The 26,199-nt window shown below is 40.2% G+C and overlaps 1 protein-coding gene across 2 annotated transcripts; it reads right to left on the bottom strand.

Annotated features, from left to right (window-relative positions):
* Nucleotides 1-563: 563 nt before the first annotated feature.
* LOC116727147 (collagen alpha-1(II) chain-like) lies at nucleotides 564-25,812 on the bottom strand. 2 transcript variants are annotated; one of them, XM_032574392.1, is made up of 54 exons: nucleotides 25,485-25,812; nucleotides 24,026-24,232; nucleotides 22,997-23,013; nucleotides 22,849-22,881; nucleotides 22,288-22,320; nucleotides 22,110-22,163; nucleotides 21,697-21,798; nucleotides 21,169-21,246; nucleotides 20,500-20,544; nucleotides 20,333-20,386; nucleotides 20,029-20,082; nucleotides 19,613-19,666; nucleotides 19,448-19,501; nucleotides 19,305-19,358; nucleotides 19,177-19,221; nucleotides 19,029-19,082; nucleotides 18,870-18,914; nucleotides 18,710-18,763; nucleotides 18,315-18,413; nucleotides 18,162-18,206; nucleotides 17,946-18,044; nucleotides 17,811-17,864; nucleotides 17,621-17,728; nucleotides 17,483-17,536; nucleotides 17,256-17,354; nucleotides 17,073-17,126; nucleotides 16,152-16,250; nucleotides 15,985-16,038; nucleotides 15,851-15,904; nucleotides 15,710-15,763; nucleotides 15,534-15,587; nucleotides 15,010-15,054; nucleotides 14,772-14,870; nucleotides 13,155-13,262; nucleotides 12,947-13,000; nucleotides 12,784-12,837; nucleotides 12,642-12,695; nucleotides 10,665-10,718; nucleotides 10,472-10,579; nucleotides 10,258-10,311; nucleotides 8,272-8,325; nucleotides 8,014-8,175; nucleotides 7,728-7,835; nucleotides 6,781-6,888; nucleotides 6,639-6,692; nucleotides 5,272-5,379; nucleotides 5,121-5,174; nucleotides 4,901-5,008; nucleotides 4,756-4,809; nucleotides 4,154-4,261; nucleotides 3,776-4,064; nucleotides 2,085-2,272; nucleotides 1,760-2,002; nucleotides 564-1,672 (listed from the first exon to the last, which is right to left on the bottom strand). In XM_032574392.1, exons 1-54 carry the CDS (start codon nucleotides 25,576-25,578, stop codon nucleotides 1,526-1,528), a joined length of 4,473 nt encoding a protein of 1,490 aa, XP_032430283.1. In that variant the 5' UTR covers nucleotides 25,579-25,812; the 3' UTR covers nucleotides 564-1,525. The 2 variants fall into 2 exon arrangements, with proteins under 2 accessions (XP_032430283.1, XP_032430367.1); XM_032574476.1 differs by lacking the exon at nucleotides 24,026-24,232 and having other exon boundaries at nucleotides 25,485-25,811.
* Between the last annotated feature and the right edge of the window lie 387 nt (nucleotides 25,813-26,199).

Below are 26,199 nucleotides of genomic sequence, written 5' to 3'. Positions count from 1 at the left end.
TCACACCTTCTCAGAGAGTACCTGATGTGGAGTTACCCAGGGCAAATAAGCACACATGAGATTCTCTTAGAAGAAACATCGCCGCACCATTTCTTTTTTTATTCAAAACTCAAGTAAAAAATAAAAAATCACATTTATTCTGAATTTGGTTTTTCTTTTATTTTCCAATTTACATTAATTAGCGGTGTAACAAAACAAAAACAATAAAATTTATTCAAGAGAAAAAAAAAATGTACATTCCCTCACACACATAGAGACAACCCACCCTGGTTGCTTGTGAGCGACTGTCCTCAGAGTCCCAGGTTAGTTTGTGGGAGTCCACGGGGAGGCCTCCGAGCCTCCTTCCAGGGTGGAGTGTGAGTGTGTGCTGTGAGGCTAGTGGGAGTCAATAAAAAGGGTGTGTGGACGGGATGGGGTTGGGGAAAGTTGAAGGGAGCGGCGGGGAACTCGTAGCACCTTCAGAGAAAAGAGCAACCCAAAACAAAGATGGCCGTCGGGTCTTAGACGCATATGAAAGCTAACCGTTTTGGTCAGCTCAGATTGCAACTCGACATTTTCATTTGTTTTTTTTTTTTTAAAACCGTGAGGTAGCTTTTAGGAATCTGGGCGACTACATGAGAAATTTGAGAAATATTTTCCCTTGTAGTTCTATAAAGCCAATCTTTTTTTGGGGGGGACGAGAGCGGGACCTTCTGACCGGAAGGTAGGGGGGTGCAGGACATGAAAACATACAACCAGAATGGCACCTTACTTTCCAAAAAAAGTATTGGTGTGCATATAGACACATGTACACGTTACGTGGAAATATATATATCTATAAAACCATCTGGTTGTTTATAAACACAGACTTTTACAACATTAGAACCAAATATTTATTATACACAGTAAAGTTTTCTGCTCACGATGTACTACTCTGGAGTAGCAGGGTAAATTTAACTTGCTGAGAATAAAATTTAATAAAGCGAATTTGCGCTTGGTCTGCAGACTCTACACTGATTTTAAAATTTATGTGTCGGGAGGGAAACGAGGAGGGAGGCGGTGTAGGACTGGGACAGAGGTTGTGCAGCTGTTCTTTAGGGAGAATCGGGGAGGCTTCTGCTACTTACAAAAGTGAGCCCGTCCCGTCCTATCCCAACTCTGCCCACTTGGATTAGACAATAAATAAGTGACGATCGAGTCATGTTTCTGTTCTCCATAGTTTGGTTTCTTGGTCCCACTTCTTCCTCCTTCCTGGCTCAGACTCATTTCAGTCAACGGCTGGGCCTGGGAAACATGACTGGATCTCAGGAAGTGGGGCTGAGACAAAATGCTGCTGTGTTGTACAGATATTGCCGGTGCCCTTCAGTGCTCACATCCAGGAAGTACAACTAGGAGAGCACTTTGTTGTGAGGGAAAAAAAGTATAACATTTCTCTCTTTTTTTTTTTGTTATTTTCCAGTCTCCTTTATTGTGGAAGTGTGTGGAATGTTTTCATGGTCAGCTTTTTTTATTATTATTTTTGGGGGGGGCATTGTGATACTCCAATTTACAAGAAGCAGACGGCGCCTATATCCACTCCAAATTCTTGATCTGCTCCTCCGATGTCCATTGGAGCAATGTCTACAATTGGCAGACGGGAGGTTTTCTGTGTTTTGTACTCAAAGACAGTCTTGCCCCACCGGCCTGTGTGACTCTGTTCAGCGAGAAAAGAGACATTTGCAACTTCAGAATTAAAATACCATCAGAAATACCATTCAATAAAATTTAGTTGTGCGCCCACCTTGCAGCCATCCTCCAACACGCTGTATGTGAAGCGACTGTTGCCCTCGGCGCGGATCTCCACGTCGTTGGAGCCCTGCAGTAGCAACGCCTTCTTCAGGTTTCCTGAGGCCTGATCCATGTAGGCAATGCTGTTCTTGCAGTGATAAGTAAAGTTCTGGGACGCTTCAGTGGACAGAAGCCTCAAGAAGGTCAGCTGGACGTTGGCAGCGCTGGCAGCAAGACCGTCCTGAGCATAGCTGAACTGTGGCAAAACCAAGTAGCAGGTTAGCATTCTGTTCTGAATCTGCTGGGGGAAAATAACATTGCAGTTTTTGTGTTCTTACGTGGAAGCCGCCATTCATTGTCTCTCCGAACCAGATGTGTTTGCGGTCCCTGCTCTTGCTGGTCCACCAGTTCTTCTTTGGTACTTTTGTGATGCTTGGGTAGACGCAGGTCTCTCCTGTCTCCATGTTGCAGAAGACCTTGATTGCGTCGGCTGTACTTCCGAGGTTAGGATCCACCCAATAGTCACCTAAGGAGATGAAAGTAAAGTAGTGCGGTCAATAGGTGGAAAAGCCTGGTGTTTAAATGAAAGATTTGGTTAAATGTTGTTAATGGGAATGCTGCCTTTAGCATTAGCCTGTATCCTAGCCTATACCTAGCCTGTACCTTGAGGCTAGGTATAGGCTAGGTATATGTATACAGCCTATACCTAGCCTGAATCCCAGGCTAGGTATAGGCACAGGTAAAGTATTCATATCACTTTGACTGGACCACACTAATCCTTGAGTGTTCTTTGATCTAAACAAGTGTTTATTAACCCTGGTCCTCAGGGACCACTTGCCCTGCATGTTTTAGGTTCCCATGCTGCTACACACCTGATTTAAATGAGTGGGTAGTGTTCACACTGCAGCTTGAAGTGACTCAATTCCGATTTTTTTGGACGTAATGCGACCTGTATCTGATCTTTTCATAACAGTCTGAACAGCACTGGTTGAATTTTGTTCGAATGCGACCCAGGCCACTTAGATATCCGATACGTATCCAATTCAAATGTGACCTAACGTCCAGGTCGAATTCATCCGACTTGAATGTCATTGATACTCGACAAATGTCACTATTCTGCTCCCTGACACACCCAGCAGGAAGAAAAAGAATAACCACGGCAAACTACAATGAAGGATATTCTGGCTCCGGTTGGACAACAGCTTCAAAATCATAAGCTAAGCTCCACCGTTAGTATCCATGTTTACTTCCGCAAACACTTCTTCTTATATTGTTTGGCAAAGCACTGAGAACGCGCTCTATGTGTGACGTTATTGGGCCCTCTACCGCGCATGCAGGACACTTTCAGGTTGTTTGCAGTTCACACTGCAGAACACATACAGGTTGCATATATTTGGAAGTGTGAATGGCCACGCCGGAAAAAAACGATTTGACAAAAAGATTGGAATTGTGTCACTTTGGGCTTCAGTGTGCACCTAAAAGACTCAGCTTGGATTGCTAGGTGACGCCCAAAGCTCCACTGAGGTTGCTAGGTAACAGTTGGGCTTCACTGGGGTTGCTTAGGGAGGGGCAGTGCCTGCTGATTTGTGGTGTTACATTCCAGAGGTTTTTGAAATGGCACATTTTCCTGAGACCAACATAAACTTTATTGGGAAAAAAAAAACTTCTGCTTGATTAAAAAAAAAACACACAAAAAAACGTTTGGGCTGGTTTTAGAAGCAGTACAAAAATGTGCAAAATTTTTGGCACTCTTTTATGTAGCATCAAACCAAGGGGAGGTTAATACAAATGAATGCTACACATTTCTGTTCTGTATTTAGAAAAATACTTATAAACCAGTTATCATTTACTTTCTAAGTCACAAAATACATGGCAGCGTGTTGTAAAAGATCGTGGGTTATGAATGCTTTTGGAAAGAATTGTATATAATAATTTATTTTTGTGCAGGTTTTGTAAAAATATATTGATTTTACTGTTTATCGTCTTAAAATATCTGTTATTCAGAAACATTAATGTTTGATCCACTTACCGCTCTTCCACTCAGGGTGGCACAGCTTTAGGTCATGGCAAGAGCGAGCCGGGTTCTTCTGGGTGCCGTCAGGGTTGCGCAAGTTCTCAATCTGGGTGTTGAGGGACTTGATTGTGGAATCGACCTCAATGTCATGCTGCCTCAGGGAGCTGGAGGCCTCGTCGGCCCTCATGTACCTGAGAGGATCGGGAGACTTCTCAGTCTGGCCCAGGCCAGCAAAAGCGGAGATGTCAATGCCTGGACCTGGTGGGCCAGGAGGACCAGGGGGCCCGGTGTTCCCAGGAGGACCCTGAAAGACGGCAGAAACAGGAAATGTGACCTTATGGAAAGAGTACAGCACACACGGATATGAGGATTGTAAATGTTGCTTCTACATACAGCAGAACCAGTTTCTCCAGAGCGTCCTCGAGGTCCGGGGGGTCCAATGGGACCAGGCTGTCCATTAGATCCGTCTTTGCCAGCAGGTCCAAGTGGACCAGGGGGTCCCTATAGAACCAAGTGTCAATCAAAGCAAAAGTTAGCTTGGAACTGGCTTATTTCAAAGAGTTAGACTTCATTTGGTGTCTTAGCTCCACCTTGCAGCCTGAATCTGATAAAGAACTTCTAAAGAATAGTTTTTAGCTTCTCATTCTTTCCCTAATATCAGTGAAGATAATTTGTGTGTTGGTTTTCATATCATGCGGTTATCGTGCACTTCTTAGCTAATCTGTGTTAGTCACTAAAATCCATGTTCCAGTCTTGGAATGAGTTTTTTCCACAAATCAAAATCCTTGCTGCCTGTCTGCCACGTTTCTTACACACAGTAATTATAAAACGCAGCGATGGGTAATTAAAAAATGCAGCCTTTCCGCTCTTCACCTTCATCTTTTGATTGGAGACTTACAAAAAGACTGACCTGCCGCGCACTTTACTACCATTGCATATCTGCGGCCCAGAATGGCTTTAATTGACTTTTCCACCCTTATTTTCTGCGTCCTCACCTTGGCGCCGCTTGGTCCAGCAGGTCCAGCAGACCCGGAATCTCCAGCGGGACCCTGTCAGAACAAGGATGGCCGCAGTTTAACGGAGGAAGTGAAGTTGCGGATGAAAACTGGCACAGTAGGGAAAGTCTTTTAGATTTCTTACTGGAGGTCCAGGAAGACCCTGCAGACCGGTGAAGCCACGGTGACCCTTCTGACCTCTCTCTCCAGACTCACCCGCCTCCCCCTTATCTCCACGTGGTCCTTGGGGTCCCTAGAGTAAAGTTTTACCAACTGATGAAATTTAAATCTACATGGGTAGCTCTGTAAAATGAATAAACGATCATACCAACACTGATATCTCAGTTAGTGTTAGCAATACTTACAGCAATTCCTCGAGCGCCAGCCAGTCCTGGAGGTCCTGCAGGTCCTTGAGTGCCCTAGAAATAATGATTCAAGATACTTCGTCATGTTAAATATTATCTGATTCTAGGTTGTACAGTATTTCTGTGTCATTGACAGTGCAGTGTTACTTACAGCCTCTCCTCTGTCTCCCTGTTTGCCTAGGGGTCCAACTGGCCCGGGAGCCCCAGGGGCGCCTGGAGCTCCGGGAGCACCTGCAGGACCGGTGTTACCTCGCTCTCCCTAGAGGTTATGATGCAGCAGAATAAAAGTTATGCAACATATTTCACATCTGCTTGATTTAAATCAAATAGAAATTAGCAGGCTAGTTTTGAGGTTGTACAGCAGAGAAAATAAGAACTGAACACAGCAATCATCTTCACAGCAAAAAGATGTGTAATGATGTGAAATTCTCATCAGACATCAGTAACAACCCAAATATAAAAAAGCCAAAACAAATTTGCTTATATGTGAAATAAAGTAGGATGTCAGAGGAAATAAGTATTGATAACTTGAACAATATAAGTAGCTAAAAAGTAAAAAAGCCTCATTAGAACCTCATTATCAAGGTAAGACACCAAGAAAATGCTACTATTGTTGCAAAATATTGTCTTGGTATTGGTTACTCACATTTTTTAAAATTTTCTGAATGCTTCATTGAGTATGAGCACCATTAGAACCGTCGCTTGAAAATGGGAATTTCACCATAAACCAGATACAACCAGATGCTCCTCAAAAGAGTTGTCAAACAAAGACGACTGGGATTAGTAGGTACAGTTTTTTTCATGAAAACATTAAGTAATTCACTCAACCACCATTGTTTCTATGCTTCCTCACTCCACAAGACTCCACTTAAGAAGAAAAAGCCTGGTGAAGATTTCTGGAGAACATTTAGACAGCACAAAGAAACAATGGAAGACTACAATCTGGTCAGACCGTTATGAGCTCTGAAAATATTACATCATCTCAATAACACCTTAATGGTGAAGCTTGGAGAAGTAAACTTTATTATTTAGGGGATTCCTTTATCAAATGGTACTGGTTAGACTTCATATCATTGAGGGAAAGATGAATGGAGACATTTTTATAAGAATTTTTTCCAGCAAGACAGTAGTTCCAAACACACAGGCGTTGAGGATCTCTGTTGGTTTCAGACAAAGAAAGTGAAGGTCTAGAATTCTCCAACCAATTATTTACATTGAATCCAAAATCTAGAAAGAACCCAAGAACAGATTGCATAGAAAAGATCCACTGAACGTTTAAGGTCCGAAGAGTTTGTGAGGAAGACTAGGACAAAATCCCAGTGAGATACGCTGGTGCTTATCTCCAGCGGTCATTGGGTGAGATATGGGTTCCATCTTGGACAGGTCACCCATCCACCACATCATATAGCATTTTTGTGGATTACATGGGCCTCCACTAATACCTGGTGTGCATTTACTGTCACATTTACATATTCAATGCTTTCTTTTCCCACTGTACCTGCAGCCAAAAGTCCTCACCTTGACTCCAGCAGATCCATCTCTACCAGGAGGTCCATCTGATCCAGGCGTTCCCTAGAAAATAACATCTTTTTCAAATCCCGTAATAATAGGTTGCAGAGCTGTAAGTATAATTGTTTCGTTGTTATTGTTTAGGTCTGACCTCTCTGCCTGACTCTCCAGCAGGTCCAGTGAGTCCAGGAGGCCCAACGGGTCCAGGCGATCCTCGGTCACCAGCACCACCAGATGCTCCCTGTTTACCAGGCTCTCCCTAAACACAGAGGACACACTCATTAAGAAATACAACACAACTCCTTTTAAAAAAGAATTTGAATTCCAGTGAATTATTCAGAAGCACGTTTAAGACCAGTTTTTCAAAGTGGGGGCCACTAGAGAGCGCTGTGGGAGAGAAAAGATTAGGGAAAAACATACAAAAACGAAAAATAAAATTGAATCCTATGAATTTTTTATCTTAATTTTTTCATTACAGTTTTTGTTTTCTGATTTTCAATCTTTTTTTAATAAGATATAAGCTAAGATAATTTATTTAAGTGTTATTTCTGATGATTAGTCTCTGATTGGAAACGTTTCTGACAAGAAAAAGACCAAAGGAATCGTTCAGCAACGCTGTGGAGGATTCTGCTGCAAAGAAAAAGCATAAAGACTATAGGAATAAAATAACATCTGATGTGATTAATATGAAATATTACATATTTTCTTATAATCAAAAGTGGGGATTGTGTTGAAAATGTGTATTATCTGGTAATAAAGTGATAATATGGCATTTGATAATAAAAAATCTTTATCACAGAACTCATGGCCATCTAAAATCAGAAGGTATGAGGCAGCATTTATGCTAAATGAATGTAATTATGGAATAGTGCATAAAAAAACAATAAAAGTTGATGCTTCTGTACATATTTTGTAGCATTTTCTGTGGGTTTCATGCCAGAGGTTGATGCTCTTTGGGAACCTTGGGAACCTCTGTTTTAAACTACCAAAGGTTTATTTGTGAAAACTTTATAAAACGTGTTTTAGAGTTCATCTGATGAACTGAGGGTTTCACACTGATGATATGAAGGTAAAAATCATCTGGACCAAGACTCTTACAGAAGGTCCAGGGAGCCCAGGGAAACCTCTCTCACCGCGCTGACCAGGCAACCCAACAGTACCACGACCTCCAGCAAAACCCTGCGGACCTGAAGGGCCAGCAGCTCCCTACGGAGGAAACAGAGATCCCTTTGTCATCAAATGGTCTTGTTAAGCCACAGCTGGATAAATCAGTTGGTAAATATGCCACTAAATTAGCTGGTGATTGATACAGACTGTTCTCTCTCAGCATCGGCTCAGTCATAGATAATACTGGGTCTTTATGGGGCAAAAATCTCCAACTCACAGGAGGTCCCTCCTTTCCAGGCTCTCCCTTCTCTCCTGACAGTCCAGCTGGTCCACGAAGCCCAACGTCTCCTGGCCGTCCTGGAGGACCGGCGTCACCGCGAACACCTTTCGGACCGTCCTTACCAGCGGGACCAGCAGGACCGGCACCGCCAGGGTTACCCTGTGATGGACGGGCAGAGAATTTCAGTAGGTAAAGTTATCCAAAATATTTTAAAACTTTTGAATTATTCTTCTTTGCTAAAGTTAAAATACTCACATTGGGACCAGGAGGTCCAACTCTGCCAGCAGCACCAGGGAAACCTGTTGCTCCCTGTCAGTGAGAAGAAAACTTTGTTGTAAAAAGGCTTTTGCTGCTTTTATTATTATTTTTTTTTGCGTTTTACCTAAAGATACAAAGTTGGAAATATTTTTAAAAAGTGACAAGCACATGGTTAAGGTGTGAAATTGGATCAAAAAGCCATTTTACTAATAAACTTAATAAACTTGTCATGAAAACGCAACATTCTGTTTCTTTGTAAAACTAGAATATTACATAAGCTCAATTAAAATAAATATTTGAACACAGAATATTCAACCTACTGACAAGTATGTTCATGAAAGAAGGATGAAATGCCCTAAAATTTTGTGTTCGACATTTGAACTGATTTTGGATAAAACACAGTGGACCAACAACAACAGATAACACACGACTATAAATCATTGCAGAGTAACTTGGATTCTGTTCCTCTCCTCTCTTCCTCCAGACTTTGAGCCACTGAGCAGCAGTCCAGTTAGTTTTTTTTCTTAGAGCAGATAATATAATCTCTCGTTCAGCAGTGGTTGTAGCAGACATCCTGAATGTGTTTGTGTCTGTGTCTGACTCCACCACCAGTAAACACTGTCTGAATATCCCATAAACTCTTAAACTGGCTTTGCTTCACAATCCTCTTAAGTAGGCTGTTGGTTTTTTACAGTTTTAATGCCACACTTTTTCCTTCCACTCAACTTTTCTTGATATTCTTGTAAACAGCGCCCTATGATCAGCTAGCCTCCTTAGCAATGTTCTTTTGTTTGCATTGCCCTACTGACAAACCTGTAAATTATCTTTAGATTACCTGGTCTTTTTTGTATATTTAATTAGACAAATAAAAATCCAAAACCGATAAGATTAGCCAATCACTACACATCAATACAAACATAAACCATGCAGGACATTTCCACACTGACACTACTTAAATTTGTAAAATCGTCACTACAGTTATAAATCCTTTTCTTCTGGTGTTTTGATTATGTAATTCTCAGACAACTACCCCGTATGACACAATCAAACCATGTTAGAGTTTAAAAGAATAGACATTTTCTTACTGATAACATCTGAAAACATTGACAGTTTTCTGAATCAATTGAAAAATAAACCAAACAATGGTGGGATCACATCAAAGTTTAGCAGATTCAGAGTCCTGTTTTTGGTGCAGCATTATTAAGGCTGACTTCACTGCTTTTTCTTCTTCTTTGAATAGTTAAAGTGTCCACAGTGAAAAAGGTTTTTCGTGCTGCCAGAGCTGATCGTAGTTCTGTTTCTATAATTAATGAAGGCTGGAATCCATTTATAGACAAATGTACCATCTTTAGATGACTTCGTCTGCTGTGACTCTCAAACGCAATGTGAGACATTTAGTGTTATGTAATGCCGCCATTTGCTTAATGTAATATTTCTGCTAATTCCCTCAGTCGGTACATCTGAACCAGTAAAATAATCCATAAAAACCTCAATATTGTTGGTAATTTGTTAGCTAACTGAGTTGCTAGCATGACCTGTTGCTTTAGTTGCCACCCCAAAATGTTCTTGGACAAAATCAATATCAAATACACATACTTTAATCTTCTGACATGTTTTTACAGTTCCTAAAATGCAGACATGTATATTTGTATTAATTATAATCAGATTATCCTAAGTGGTTTTAAAAGCTGTTCATTACCATCACCAAATATTGAATTAAAAGTTTGAATATATCTAACTTTTCAGCCTTAACCTTAAATGTTTTATTTTAATTTCAGAATTGTAGCATAAGTTAAATATGCATTGACACAGACATAAACATCTTTAGGTCTGACTGCATCAAGGTGACCTGAAGGGGTTTCCTGCAATGTGATCAAGATAGGAGCTGAGGGAGATTACCAATCTGATCAGATGTTATGAAACTAAGACTAAAGTGACAAAATCAGATGATTCAGAGCTATAAGATGAATAGAAGTTACTCACAGGAGCTCCCTGGGCACCGCGTGCTCCCTTAGGTCCAGATACACCAGTAGGTCCCTAAAAAAACAGCAGCAACAATCACTCATGTTGTTGGTAACTCTACAGTAAAATAAAAATATCTCTTCTATATTCTGCTGTGTTTACATTCCTGACTTAAAATGGGTACAAGATACAGAGCGTCTGGTTCCAGGACTTTATTTTTGGCCCATATACTCACCACAGGCCCAGGAGCTCCGGAGGATCCCTGAGGTCCAGAAGCACCAGCCTCTCCTTTCTGTCCGGACTCACCGAGCTCTCCCTTAGCACCTGGCTGACCATCTGCACCCTGAATGTCATTTAGAGCAGCCATTAGCACAATGTTATTGCTACGATTTTAATTAGCAGAAAAAAATCGTCTTTTATTTACTCACAGGAGGTCCAGCGAAGCCCGCAGGCCCAGGAGGACCAAGCTCACCGCGGTCACCCTGCAGAAATGGAGAACAGACAGGCTGTCAATACCGACTGTTCAAACAGAGAGGAAGACTGACACAAGTCAATCAGGACTTCCCTGCGATGAAATAACAAAGCTTGGTGTTCTCAGTGAGGAAAACACTCATAACAAGATCAGAAAAAACAATATACTGTGTATTATTTAACTTTAAGTTTGTTTGTTTTTTAAAATAGTGAAGGAAATAAGTATTTGTTCCCCTGATGAGGCCATAAGTTTCAGCCCTTAAAAAGAAACAAACTACCTCTATTTTTATTGTTATGTTTGGATGCAGTGTGGACAGAATAACAAACAAAAATCCATAAAAGTGAAAAATGTATATGTATGTCTGAGTGAAATATTTCATCCTCTACAACACGTGACAAATTCGAGGCCCGGGGGGACAAATCTGGCCCGCTGTACCTTTTAATGTGGCCCTCTAAACTCCAAATTACATTAGTAAGTCTCTCCAGTTTTTCACAAACGTGCAAAACTCACACAAAATCAATAGATTCCAACATTTGTTTCAGATTTTTACTGCAAATTTCTCTCAAAATTGCCCAGAAACTTTGGGTTTAAATGAATCTGCCTCAGCCTTACTTGATGTCAAGTTATAGTCTGTGATTAATACGGCGATTAATAAAAAGTCACGTTTAACGTCATACTTTAGCACGAATATTGTACGAATTCCTTACAAATATTTCTAACTTGGTGCCACAAAATCTGTGATTTTGATAGCAAAAAAAATACAAAAACGATCAAGAAATCCAGGATGGGCTGATCAGTCTGACAAGATGATCAATATTGTTTAATTTTCAGAAACACTTAATGAATGCTGAAACAAACAGCTGTTTAATGATAGTTTAACTGGCACAACCGGCCCTTTAAGAACATTCAGATTTTTGATTTGGCCCAAAATGAAAATGAGTTTGACATCCCTGCTCTACAGAAAAAGCAAGAAATACAGCTCCCACCGTTTATTAATGTGCCTTTAGACCAATCAATGAATAACTCGATCAATCAATCGATGAATCATTCAATCAATCAGAGTTCAGTTGGGACCACAGTCACCAAGAGCGCCATTAGCAATATCTATTAGTCTAGCATTAAGCTGTAATAAACTGCTATGCTAACTGCTAGCATAGCATTAGGCTGTAACAGAGTGAAATCTTCCAACCCTCTGCTATCGATGCCTCATGTAAGGTTTGCCAGTGCACATCAAACTGGTTTACAGAAAGCTTTTATGGAGGATACTACAGTATAGTCTACATGAGTTAAACTAAAGGCCCACTGGCTAAATTTGGCCCACTGTAACTATTTCTGTGGCCCTGTAGACTTTATGACAGTCCAGATTGAATTTCCTGATAAAAGTATGCTTAAGTATTATTTAATCAGTCAAATAAAATCAGTTTTTATTTGTTTTGTACCAAATTACTTCAATGTTAGATATTATTTATTTTTTTAGAAAGACTAATTGAATGCAGAGAAAGTTGGAATATTTTAGTTATTAGTTGCTTTTATTGATTCTGCTGTCATGATGATGTGGCCCCAGATGAAAATGAGTTTTACTTCCCCGCTGTAGTCAGATCAGACCAAAATGGAGGACTTTGGTATCGGTTTGACCTTCAGTGTTTGGAGGAAGGGAATATTTAGTAAGAGTTGGAAGATCATCCAGATTGTCAAACAATGAGCTGAAAACATGGCGCTCTGGTACTATTTTGTTTTATTAAGAGCATGAGGTGACTTCAGTGCATTGAGGGGCCAAGAACCATAACATCTTGGGCAATAACCTTCCCTTAAATAAAACAGTAACGATAAGTCATGGATGGGTATTTCAGGATTACATTGACCAACAAGACAACAAACAACTGGCAAAAGAATAACCACATGCTATGTTTGCGTTTGTCATGGAAGTACTTACAGGAGCACCACGAACCCCAGGAGCACCAGAAGGACCAGTTGGTCCAGTCTCACCCTAAAACAAGAAGGAAATATGGGTAAAGTTAAAAATAAACACCTAACTAGGATCTAGATTTCAATTTAAATTCTACTGTGATTCTTACCTTGGCACCGTTGGGTCCAGATGGGCCAGGAGGACCAATGGGACCAGTCAAACCCTACACAAGAGAAGACCATTGGTGAAGATGTAAGAAGAGATATGCTAAATCGATTTATAAAGCCAGTTTTAAACACAATCACGAATCTAAGCATATATTTTGAACTTACTCTACCACCGTCTTTTCCAGGAGCGCCTTCAGGCCCCTTCTGTCCATTATCACCCTGTCAAAAAAGCCACAGAAACTGAAAGTATTCTTTTGGTTGTTTGTTTTTCTTACTGCAGTAGAACTACACGGTATTATAAACATATACTATGCCTTTACTTGTTAGATAATCTGTTTAGTTTAAGTTTGAAACACCAATTTCTGTTTCTTACTCTGTCTCCCTTGGCTCCTGGGATGCCTCCAGCTCCTCTCTCTCCAGGCATACCCTGCAGGCCTGGGGGTCCTTGACCTCCAAGAGCTCCAGCTGGTCCAATTGCTCCCTGATAAAAACAAGGTGAGTATGAAATCCACCATACGGTATAATTATTCTCAAAATAGTTGATCCTGTTCCCCTTCCAGCTTACAATAACTTAGATGTTGCTTTAATTCAGCAATTAAGAGGAAAACATTATGCGTATATTTTATCCATTACAAGCATTCAAGAACAGGCATTTCACTATTATTTCCCTAAGCATTAAATATTGAAGTGCACATTATTTGTTGGCACTAAACTTTTCCTTATAGATTTATACTAAAAACATGAACAAGAGTTTATGTTTAATTCAATTCTTTGATTAAATAGGATAATTCAGTCATCCTCAGCCAGACTTCAACAGTATTAGTCTTTAAGCTTAGCTTAAAAAGTTGCAACAAAGCTAAGCTAACTAGCTAAGGTAAAAAGTTAGCTTTCTTTAAAATTAGTCAAATTCACCAACACCTCAGATGTTGTGTTGCTCCTGCAGTATCTTCTTACTGCCTTTACATCAATTAATTGGGCTAAGCGATTGACCAAAGCTAATTTTTGTGTTAATCTAAAAACAACAAAAATAGAAAACTCTGAATTTTCATTATTTTTAACTCTAGATTTTTTTTTTTTACGCTAGAAATTGCTTCATTTTTGAAGGTGAATTTACTTGAACTGTTGTCTCAGAGTTAATACAACTGACAGTATTTTCATTCAATTAAATGTCAAACATAACGTGATTGAACGTTTTCATTCATTAGGGGGGCAAAAAGTACATTGGCACTCAGTCTTTTATATGTGTGTGGAGGAATTTTTCCTGCTCTTCTTTGCAGAATTTGCAAAGTAAAAGTTACATAGCTGCTACCATCACCATGTTTGACTGGTATGAGGCTATTTTTCAGATTTTTACAGATGAAAATGGACAAAAACCTTCCACAGATTGTGTGATGGGCTGTAGTGTTTATGTTGTTGTTTTCTGGACTCCTAAAGCCTTAGAAGTTGCTTTGCAACCTTTGCAACTAATAGAAATTCAAAAAATTTTTAAGACTCAGTCAAGATATGTTGCTTTTTAAGATTATTTAGCCTACATCATCTCATGATGGCAGAGCATAATCAGCTCTGCCAAAGCTAAATGAATATTTCTGAACAGATATGACCACAAGCAGGTTTTATTTGCTATAAATCTGAATTGGTAGACTATATTTGTTTGGAGGCTTGTAATTTTTCACTTGTCTTTAGAGAGCTGTTAGTTTTTGAGCTACACTTAGGATTGTGTTTGTCCTCAGCCTAAATAAAAGAAGAGATCAGAAATGCATTGATGATTTATAGCTTCACTGTTCAACAGGTTTAACTGGATGACATTCTGGTCAGAAACAGAAATCTTTTCTGAAATCTTTGTACACTTTGAAGCAGCAGCTTAGAAGAAATATGATTTATAACAACTTCAGATGTCACCTTTTCATTGCCACAGTTAGTGAATGTTTATCAGCCTGTAAGAGATTTAACCAAACAAATATTGAAGTTCATGTAGAAATCAGCTGCTGACCTTGGGTCCGTCACTTCCTGGTGTTCCAGGAAGTCCGCGCGGTCCTTGAAGACCCTGAGACCCAGCGCCACCGCGCTCACCAGGGAAACCACGCTCACCCTATTAAAGATGGACAGTAAGACAACTAACCACTTAAACAAAATACTTCTAACTTTAAACAACAAAGTAAACGCCTTCAGGTATGAAAGCAGCTTGCTTTGCTCTGACAACCCTGACGATTAGAAACTCGGTCACTCACTCTGGGTCCAACAGCACCAGGAGCTCCACCCTCTCCAGGAACACCCTGTGAATTACAAGCATAAACTTTTCATATTTCATGATTTATCTACACCAACAAATACAAATACTGGGTAGTTTTCACGTTATAACAGCATCCTTGCCCTATACAGAGTAAATAAAATATTTATTTTTGTTACTGTGGGATTAATAAAGAACTATTCTATTCTATTCTATTCTATTCTGTTTTTTGTAGTTACAGATATAGGATTTGATTGAAAATATGTGATTTAATTGTTTTATGATTATCATTTTGGATCCGTGCTGGAAAATATCTGCAATTTCTACAAAAGATTACGTTTAATGTCATGAAGGATATATGTCTTTATAATTAAAAAAAGGAGAAAGTAATTACAATTAGGTAAAGTTTAGTTTGTCATCTACATTTTAAGCTCTTTTGCCAGCGTTTCTGACATATACTGAAAAAAGATAAACCAACAGATGCAAAAAAAAAAAAAAAAACAGTCTGTAATTATTATGTCTCACCTGATCTCCAGGTTTTCCGCCCTCTCCTGGGGAACCAGTTGGGCCAGGCAGACCCTGTCCGACAGGAGAAAAGAAACGAGTGAAATCATATTACACTGAAAAAAAAGAAGCTTTTATATGGTAATGTTTTACAGTAGACTTAGTGATGAAGCAGGTTTATGGAAACATGAACCCACCTGGAAGCCAGGAGGACCAGGCTGTCCTTGCTCTCCTCTCTCTCCAGCAGGCCCCTAAATTGATATATTCAAACATAATAATCAGTCAATCTGGATGTCAGAATCTATGTTAAAATGATGTTGAAATACTGAAATACTCACAGCGGGTCCAGAAGGTCCAGAAGGACCAGTCTCACCATCTTTTCCAGGTAGTCCCTGTTCAGAGAGATGAATTTTATTATTTATAATTTTGGGTAAAAAGGGTAAAGTATTTTAGGTGGACGTTTACTACTCACTCTCAGACCAGATCGACCAACGAGTCCCTTCTCTCCTGGTTTTCCAGGTTCACCCTAGTAAAGAGAAAATTACTTTAATTACATGGTACACAAACATGGAAGAGTTTCATCATCTGCACTTATTTAAATTTCTGCGTGTGTTGTAATCAGATCTTTCAGCTACGAACATTTGCTCCTTTTGGTCCGGGGAATCCCATGACACCCGGCTGTCCGCGTGCGCCCTGGGGACCAGGTGGACCGGGTCTTCCGTCCTCACCTGGAGCGCCCTGTTAACGGCAACAACAAACAGGTCAGATGAACAGCCACTCCTGAGGCCTGCAATAACATCACATTACACATTACAATATGGCTGAAAAATTTACCACGATGTACTCATTTCTGATCTGTAAATAGTGATAATTATTGACTAGTTTTTTGTTTCAAATATCTGAAATGTTGCCAGACTGGCAGCGTGAACTTTTCTGTTTTATCCACAGTTTTCATTCCTCGCCGTTTTTTTATTTTTAAGCAGTTATGAGGCAAAACCTGAAACTGCTGCTGCACCAGTTACTCAGAAGGCTTGTTGCTAGGTAACCAAAGTTAGGGGGGGCGGTGGAACTTGAAACTGCATGCTACCCAACAGATTGTTGCTCGGCAACCAAAAGTGAGTGAGTGAGTAAGTCGCTTCCACCAGCATTACTAAGCTGGCTGTGAAAGGTTGTGAGAGGCTAAAACCTTTCCTCTGCCTACATTTCCCAGAATGCCGTGCGGTTCTGGCTAGGAGGTCAAGAATATTCTATATGTTGAATAGAATGTATTGATATTTCGATCACATGTCTATTGCGATATATATTGTTATTGATTTATTGTCCAGCTCTAATATTACTCCATTGTCTGAAAAAAGCAGACTGTTGCAGGAATATTATATTATTATTGTTTGGCGAAGGTTATTTTAAAATCATTATTCTGATTTAAAGTTGCATTAAGATTCTTTATCAGCAAACCTGCTGTGATTATTGTACTTTGTGAAATGCTTATTTTTATGTTGGGTTTTTAGTATTTGCTATTCTGAAACAGATTGTTTCTAATGCTTTAAATATTTTACTCACAGAAGCTCCAACTTTGCCCTGCGGCCCAGCATCTCCAGGACGACCAGTAAGACCCTAAGAGAAGCACATTAATGTTCGAGATTGTAAGAAACTAGTTAAACAATGAACCAAATGAAAGTATTATTAAAGCAAACCAAACCTGACGTGTTTAGGTTTGGTCGTGTTTAATGATGTAAAACTCACTCTGGCTCCTGGCAGGCCGGCCTCGCCTGTACGTCCAGGGTCTCCAGTGGCACCTTTTGGCCCAGCAGCACCAGGGACGCCACGGTCACCAGGGGCTCCCTGAAGGTGGAGCAATAAGTTTAACACCAATCAACTTTACTACAGTCATCATGCAGAAAAAATACCAAGTTTTGACAGTCAAAGAGGTAAAATTCATTCTGATTGAGATTCGTTTAGGTAGGACCAACCTTTGCACCAGCAAGACCATCCTGACCCGGGAAACCACGGTTACCAGGAGCTCCCTGCAAGGAATCACAAATTAGATTAGCATGTGTGCATCTTCTAGTAAATATATTCATGGTAACATCCTCTTATTGGCTTCTTACTCTTTCTCCTGGAGGTCCGTTTGGCCCAGCAGTTCCCGGCTCTCCCCTCGCACCCCGCTTCCCTTCTTCTCCAGCAGGGCCAGGAGCCCCTTGAGGCCCAACGGGGCCCTAAAGTACCAGGATGTTTAGTTCACACTTCATCTACTCACATCACCTGAAATCTCTTGTCGGTCAAAGTGGAGCAACTTACCAGCTCTCCTTTTGGTCCAGATTCACCCTTCAATCCTGGAAGACCAGGATCTCCCTAAATAGAAAAAACAAACTGGGTAAAAATTAAACCACAGAAAACATTTCTTTGGTTTCTGGTCTTCTGTAGACGGCTTACAGATTGTCCTTTGGGCCCAAGAGGTCCAGTTGCTCCCTGTGGTCCAGGTGGGCCTCGGGGGCCGGGGAAGCCAGGTGCGCCAGCAATGCCAGGAGCCCCCTTCATGGAGAAAGACGCAGTGAGATATCAAAGTGAAGGAAAAAAATGTAAAACATATTATTGAAACCGATTATTAGGGAGTAATTACTAAACATTTGAGTAATAAAATGGACTTACAGCAGAACCTTTAGCCCCAGGAATACCATCAGTGCCGGGGTTACCCTGCAGACACCAACAAGAAGCAATAAATTATAACATATCAACACTGATGCCTACTGATGGGATGTTGAAAAAAGCAACCATGACATAATATAGTCCTGACAAACTAACCCCCGCCCCAGCTGGTCCAGGTGATCCTGGTGTGCCGGCCTCTCCGCGGGGTCCCTGTGCTCCTTCAGCTCCACGGGCGCCAGTAGGACCTGCTTCACCCTGACAGGAAACAACAGATTTTTTTTACTTTTGTTGGAAAAACTAACTCACTTTTCACTCCTTTACCAACTGAATGCAAAATTTGCTCCACCCACTGCTGTGTTTTACACAAAACGGTGTTTTATAACAATTAAATTGTGTGGTAAATAAGTTAGACGCTTTGATTTACAGTCTGCAAAACATGACATTACAAAAACAGACAAGTTCATTAAAAATATGGGATGTATTTGCAGATAAACAGATAAAATATCAAATATTAGGTTCATAAATGTTAAATATTTGTCATCAGGACAAACCTTGGTGCCTGGGGATCCTGGGAAACCGGGAGCTCCTGCAGGACCAACTGGGCCCTAAAAATTCACAAAAATCTTTACGTTAGATCTCATATTTCAACTTTCTGGTTGCTATAATGAAGATAATATAGTGGTGATTCAGATACGAAACAACGATACACACCGGGGGACCAGCTGGACCAGGCAAGCCATCGTTTCCCCGGGCTCCCTGAAGAGAGCAAAGTTGGGAGAGTCATTGTCGAATATGAAAATTAAGGGTTTTTTCTTAAAAATTACTACAAATGTCAGATTTGCCCAGTTTAAATAAGAGTGAGTTACTCACTGCAGCTCCAGAAGCACCAGGACGTCCCCTCTCACCAGGTAGACCCCGAGGACCCTACGGCAGAGGAGATAAGTTACCAGGGCATTTTATTTAAAACTCTTACTTCTCACATGACTACAGTTTAAATCTGTGCTATAAAAAGGCTCACCATCGGTCCATTACTGCCGCTTTCTCCAGCAGCACCACCCTCACCCTGAAAAGATGTATGAAAAAAATTTAAAAGAGGAAAACACACAAAAAAAGAAAAGAAAGTATTTTATTTTTGATTGATTATACCTTGGCTCCAGCAGCACCAGTCTCTCCCTTTGCTCCATCCAGACCAGGGTGACCCTACAGGGAAGCAGGACGTGACAGCATCAGAAGCTAAACCTGACCGAACCGACCCATTTCTACCGGTCAGTGAAGGTTATAATTCTCACTCTGTGTCCTTTGATTCCAGGAAGTCCAGGTGTCCCAGGGAATCCACGAGCTCCCTAAGAAAATATAAACAGGACATTTTTATCCATGAATTTCTTCTTCTTTGGTGGTGATGAAGTTAGTTTTGGGACAAATGAAACATTCATTTAGGAATAATATTCGCTCACCTGAGGCCCGGCAGGTCCGCGCTCACCGGATTTCCCAGGTTTTCCAGGATCACCCTAAAAAAGCAGAAATAAGTTAATTATTCTCTAAAATATATGCAGGTGCACAGTATTTCCCCAAAGTGGGAGGTTGCTGCTTGATTAACGATCTCTGTACTGGCACTGTTCAGAGAGAAACACTGCCCTCTGCTGGTAAAGAAGGTTTATTCACAAGATCTGTCAAAATTTCTACATCAGTTTAAGATTTAGGTCAGAAACGGGACTAAAATAGTTATAATTGTTGTTTGCATCTTAATAATAACAAGGTTTAACTTTTTAAGCATTTAATTTGGCTGCATAACTTACAGGCCTAACCTGATTTTGTGTGAGGTGTTCAGTGAACAACATATTTCAGGTGTAGATGACATGTTGAGACTTACGTCACTTCCTGGTTTTCCAGATGGCCCAAGTGGTCCACGAGGTCCAATCGATCCCTGTCAGAAACCAAATGAAGACTAAACATGACTTACTGTCATGGCGTATGTGTGTCACATGATGGACATGTATAATCATTTTGTGACATAACGCTGTCTTATAAATCCCAATAAGTGAGATCTTATTAGACTTTATAAACACATTAAAGCTATGATGTGTTTATGAAAATTGTTTATCTTCATCCTCAAATCACTGAAATCAGTTTTTCCGGCATCCAGATTATATTCTGGGATTAATGTGAGATCTTACAGCTGGACCGGGCTCTCCAGTCTCTCCGGGTGCTCCTTGGAAACCCTGAGGCCCCTGTTGGTGTAAACACAAAACAAACAATCAGCATATGTGTTTCCCAACCACATATATGACATTTAATATGAAAAATCTTAGAATAAAGTGGATTAAAATATGAATAAACTTACAGGAGCTCCGCTAGGTCCAGGGGGGCCACGGGGACCCATGGGACCCTGTGTGAACACACAACACACAACCACTGTGAAGCCACAATCAAAGCTACTTTGCATTTTATGAAAAGATTATGATATCTAATTTAAATGCTAATTCAACTTATGATAATGCAAAGCATAAAATAAAGTATTTTAGATGATAAAGACAATTTAAATAAATACTCTCAAGGTTGAAAAGCCTTTTTATAAAATCCAGTTATGTGGAGTTTTACATTATAATTCATTTTATACTTGATATGGCTATGAATGTGTATTTATGCGCAATTCATGTACAAATGTATTTCTAAAACTATGATATCGTCACCTTCCTAAAATGATGGCCTCAGTTATTTTTAGTCAAAAGGGATTTTGGCAACAAGAATAACAACAAAAATGTGATTTAACAAAAAAAAAACACACAAAAAAAAAAACGAGAAAAAGAAACTGGCAAAAATTGACTTAGTCCATTATTTTAGGAAGGTGAAGATATTGGACACAAACTCCCTGTGGTGGAGATAAATAAACTTCCCACAAGGTGGCAGTGCTGCCTCCATCTGTGAAGAGCTTCAATTGGACTGCGTTTTACCGGGGTTTTTATTTTTTATTTGTTGATCAAATTAAAACTTCATGAAGGTTCCTGCTTACCATTGGTCCTTGCATCACACCCATCTGAGCACCTCCAGCCTTTTCATCAAAGCCTGCAGACATCTGAGCAGCAAAGTTCTGCAAAAACACAGAAAACACACAAAGATGGAAAACAATTCATTTAAACTCATTGGTCCAAAGTCAGTGGTATAGTCTATTATAATGAACTTAGGTGTGCTTGATAAAATCTTCACATAAACTATTGTTTTATCTGCTGTGTTTTTCCTTTTTGCTGTTTTAGAAAGAGTTTGTGTTGCTCTGTCAAGCCAACTACATTCCTGAAAACACTTTAAGAAATCTCCATGCTTTGTTTTTCCTGTGTCTTGGCCTCACTTTAAACAAGAGATGAACAATGATAACCACAGCTCAGAATCCCTTATTTACTCATTTACTCTGTTTCTTCTGTGACGTTTCTCAGTGCAGCTCTACTGTAAAGTTTGTCTGTTGTCCAAATTGTTCTACAGAGAAGTGATGCTGTGTTATTTGAACTGAAATCTGACATGCGCAGGTTCGTTTCCTCATACTTACCCCTCCCAGCCCTGGTGGGCCGGGTGGTCCAGGTGGGCCGTGGGGTCCGGGGTTTCCAGGTGTGCCAGGTTCGCCATCTCTTCCTCTTGGTCCAGGATTTCCCTGAGGAAAAAAAAAAGTTGTTTTTCATTAAGTTTCTGTTGACTAACCAAGGGCTTTAATAAACCCTCATTTGAGGTGTTTATGAGGAATTGTTTCTATAATATCTAATTTCTTTCTTTACACTGTGATTTTGGTTACAACCCAAATAGCTTCAGTTCAATTAGCTTAAGATTATGTATTAATTTCAATCGTATGTCAGTATTCAACAACCCGTTTATGACAAGGCTAAAAGTCCAATAAATCTTAAAGCTTCCAGTCTGCTACAGTCAGAACAACTTTGTTTTGTGGGAATATAGTTTTCATTTGTTTACCTTGTCACCCTTTGCGCCAGTTTCTCCACGCGTCCCCTGCTCACCTGGGGGGCCCTGCAAAACAATACAACATGTTTAATACTTCTAAACCTCCGATTCAAAGTAAAATGAATCATCTTGTACTGAATGGTCATTATTTGGTGCAAGGAATGACGTGAAAAGAAGGACAAATAATCACCATGGGGCCTGGTGGTCCTCTAGGTCCTACGACCTGGACAAACACATAAATATCTTTTGTCAGGTTTCAGTAGATGTTTTCCTTCTGTCACATTCAGAGACATTTCTCTGCACCACAGAGCATTCCAGCTTAGCAGGAGGTGGACTCAAACAGACCCAAAACATAATCTGACATTGATTTAATATGACAAGATGATTTTTTTTTTTCCTCCTCTACACCATCACCTTCTTTGACCTCTAATTGGGCTGAATTTTGTCACCTGATGTGAACTTGAAGAAAAGCTGCTGGGAAGAACTAAAAGGATTTTACAGGGTTCATTATGCAGCCGGAATGCTGGGTTTTTCCTAATTTTATACGGCAGGAGACTTTACAGATAGTTTGGTCATGAGGAGGAATCAGCATAATAACGAAGCCTTAAAGAAAAGGAGCAATAGATGTTAAAAAGTGTTCACAAATTCAAGAAAATGTTTTAAAACTCTTTAAATAAATTTGTTAAATAAGAATAACTGCAATGCAATAATCATGTGATATTTAAAACACGAGATGAGGAGCTTCACTTACATCTGCAATCTCTCCTGGTTCTCCCTTCTGGCCCTGATGGACAAAAAGCACAAAGTTCTCACACACAATAAACCAAAATGCAATCCTGAGTCCGGTCGTAACTTTCTCTACTCAAATGTCAGTATTTTAGTTTTGCTCGCTGTCTCACCTTAGCACCAAACGCCTCTGCAGGTGGATTGATGACAGAAAAGGAAGAAAAACACCATTAAAAGTGACATCTTGAAGCAAAAACATTTCAAGCACGGGATTTATTTGGAATCCAGTCTATGATTCCTGAGAAATGGAGACCTGCATGCTGCAGAGATCAAACACCGCTCACCAAACCCATTCTAGATCATATCAAAGAAGCAAAGGAAGCAGCAGAAGCAGGAGTGAGCTAAGAGCACAGCGTTAATTCTAACTATTAATGCAAACTGTAAGAATAAGTAATGTTCAATTGGTACTAAATAAAGTGTTTACAGCTGCAAATACACGTTTTGTGTACCAATTTGGCATTGCTAACTATTTGAAAATTGAGCAAAACCCAAATGTATTTCTTGCTTTTACAAAGTTTACACAACTGGTTGCGAACATGTCACTAAATATATTTTGAGGCAGGTTCTGAATTTAGTCTCAACTTAAACAACTTAAAGCATATTTGGCTACATATCAGTTGATTTTCGGTGGTGCCAATGCATTTATAAAGAAGACATCTATCATGAGATTTCTAGTTCAACTTCATGTATAATTTGGCTTTGAACAGAGCTTTGGAAATACTTTGATGAAATAAAATGAGTAATTATTGCTTCAGATAAACGACAGATTTTGCTTTGTGGAAAACTGAGCACTAGAGAATATTCAGGTGGAGACAACAGGCATCACATCCTCCAATCTAAATCACACTTTTTAAAGTGTGATTTAAAAATCACAGATTTATAAATCACAAGATAAATGCATGTGATTTATCTTGTCTCCATAAATCACATGCAGAGATTGACTTTGGAATAGGGAGCAAAACATGGAGCAACCGGAGCTAAAGTGACAAAAAGCTGTAATCAGTGACTTCCTCTGACCTCATCAGAAATCAGAAAATGGCTCCAAAGTGTGCTCCCTAGTCAAAAGTTTCAGCTTGGGATGGCTTTAAATGCAAGCAAGGAGAGTAATTTATTTATAGGTGTGTGAATAAATAAATTACAACCAATGGGGGCAGAGGCATCAGCGGGGCAGATGGGGCAGCATTCTCCAGATGGGATGATAGGGTTGGCACACTCTTTGATCTCCTCGCAGATTATCTCATCGCACAGAACCGCTCCGCTGTCACACACGCAGATGCGGCACGGCTCTGGCTTCCACACATCCTTATCATTATACACCCGGGCGTCCTGGATGCAGCCACCTGCCTCCTCTGTGGTGGCCAGCAGGGGGCGGATGTCAGGGGAGGGACAGCAGTGAAAAGTTACACACGGAGAGAAGAGATGTACAGAGTGGGATGAGTTGGTAGAGAAAGATCATGTTGGATTAGGAGAAGAAAGTGAGGATGAAGGGTCAAAGGGGGAAAGTGAGGAAGTGGGAGGGGTTAATGAGCACAAAGGAGGGGCATAAAAAAGTCATTTTGTATCAAAACATAACATCTCAGCTCTTTTACAAGATATTCATAGCCAAACATGATTCTTTAATTTGCATAAATACAGTTTAAGGAAGTTTTTAAATGATGATTGCTATGATTTTACAGCTATAAATAATTAGCTGAGAGTCACAAATGTTCATTTAGATGATTGGATAGAAATATGCACCACGTTATCACCTCAAGAGAAAATTTATAGCTGCAATACACAGAATGTCAACACAAACTACAGCAAACGGTTGTGTCTGCAGAGTGAGCTGAGGTATTTCACAGAGCAGGCTGAGTGTATTTAACCTGCTCCACTGCCTGTATGAATGAACCTCTCTTATGGGGATACTGGGCCCAATTGACAGGCTGGTGCTGTGAATAAACAGAGGCTCCTTCTGCATTTCTCCGTCTGGGTATCGTTGCCATGTAAAGCGCCAGTGTAAACACACACGGTAAAGTAAGAATAGGTGATTTGTTTTATGTATGCACCACAGGACTGGGTGTATAATCTACAACGTTTTAACGACATGCCAAGAAAACCCATAACTGACCAATGGATACACTTTTAAATAAATGCAGTGATACAGCAAGGAAACACAGTACACCTCTAATTTGCTAAAAAAAAAATATATATATATATTGCCTTTGACCCCTTGTTGCAAACATTGTTCTTCAGTTTGCTCTGTTTCTGCAACACCTTAAGCCTTGATGTCTGAGATCAAGCTGTGTCTGACTACATCTCTTCATGTTTGCAGCTCTATTTAATGTTACAAAAGCATTTAAATACTTTTATAGAGTCTCAGAGCATCACACACAGCAGGAAGGTGTGACAGGTGAGAACAAATCACTTTCTCCATCTGACACAGATGAATCTTGACACCTTTATCTAAACAGATGAACAGCCTGTCTTAGCAAGACATTTTTAAGGCCGTTTGGCAAAATAACCTAACAAATCCATATGAAAACACTAATACAAAATTAAAATTCTTCTCAGTTCATAAAGTAAAAATTCAGCAAAAAAAAGTATTTTTTTAAAGTGACTTACGGTCATCTTCTTCCTGACATCTGACCACGACTAGTAAAACAACTTGAGATGCTACAAGTAGCAGAACAGTCCTTGAGTCCACAAAACTGAACATGTCTAAATATTAGACATGCAGGAGCTCGGGTGAGAAGTGAGAGGGACGGCGGAGACCGGGCTTTTCAGTCAGGTGGTGTGTTAGGTAGGGGTTCCCAGAGACTTATGGCACCATGCAGTCAAACCTTCCAGAAACTAAGTGGAATCCAAAGTGGGGCCCCAGCTGGCACTCTGCACCCAGCTCGTCAGGGCAAGCACCGCGGTTTTATGTCCACCGTCCCTTGTATGGATCTTCGTATATTCCAAAATGCCAGTCCTTCCCCCAGACCTCCTGTCAGGCTGTAACCTGAACCTCCTTTCCCTCCCCTCTTAATCTGGGAGCAGCTAAGCTCTCAGGGTTATTTTTTTTAACCAAATCCCTCCTTCATGACTTGACCTGCTGGCCAATAGATGCACCTCCACTTTCACATTAAGAAGACAATGAACCATCAGCATCAGAAAACGGATTCGGATGCATGCAGCTTGGACATCTGAGATTTGATGAAACTCCTATTATGATCTATCAAATGATCAAAACCCTGTTGCTTATGAAAACAGATAAAATTCTGATAAAGTCGCATATCAAATGTACCTTTGGTATATGGCATTATTTTCTGTGAAGAATTTTTGAATTTTTAATATT

This window comes from Xiphophorus hellerii, chromosome 1, assembly GCF_003331165.1.
Source record: "Xiphophorus hellerii strain 12219 chromosome 1, Xiphophorus_hellerii-4.1, whole genome shotgun sequence".
NCBI classification, from domain to species: Eukaryota; Metazoa; Chordata; class Actinopteri; order Cyprinodontiformes; family Poeciliidae; genus Xiphophorus; species Xiphophorus hellerii.
This window is presented reverse-complemented; position numbering and strand designations above follow the sequence as displayed.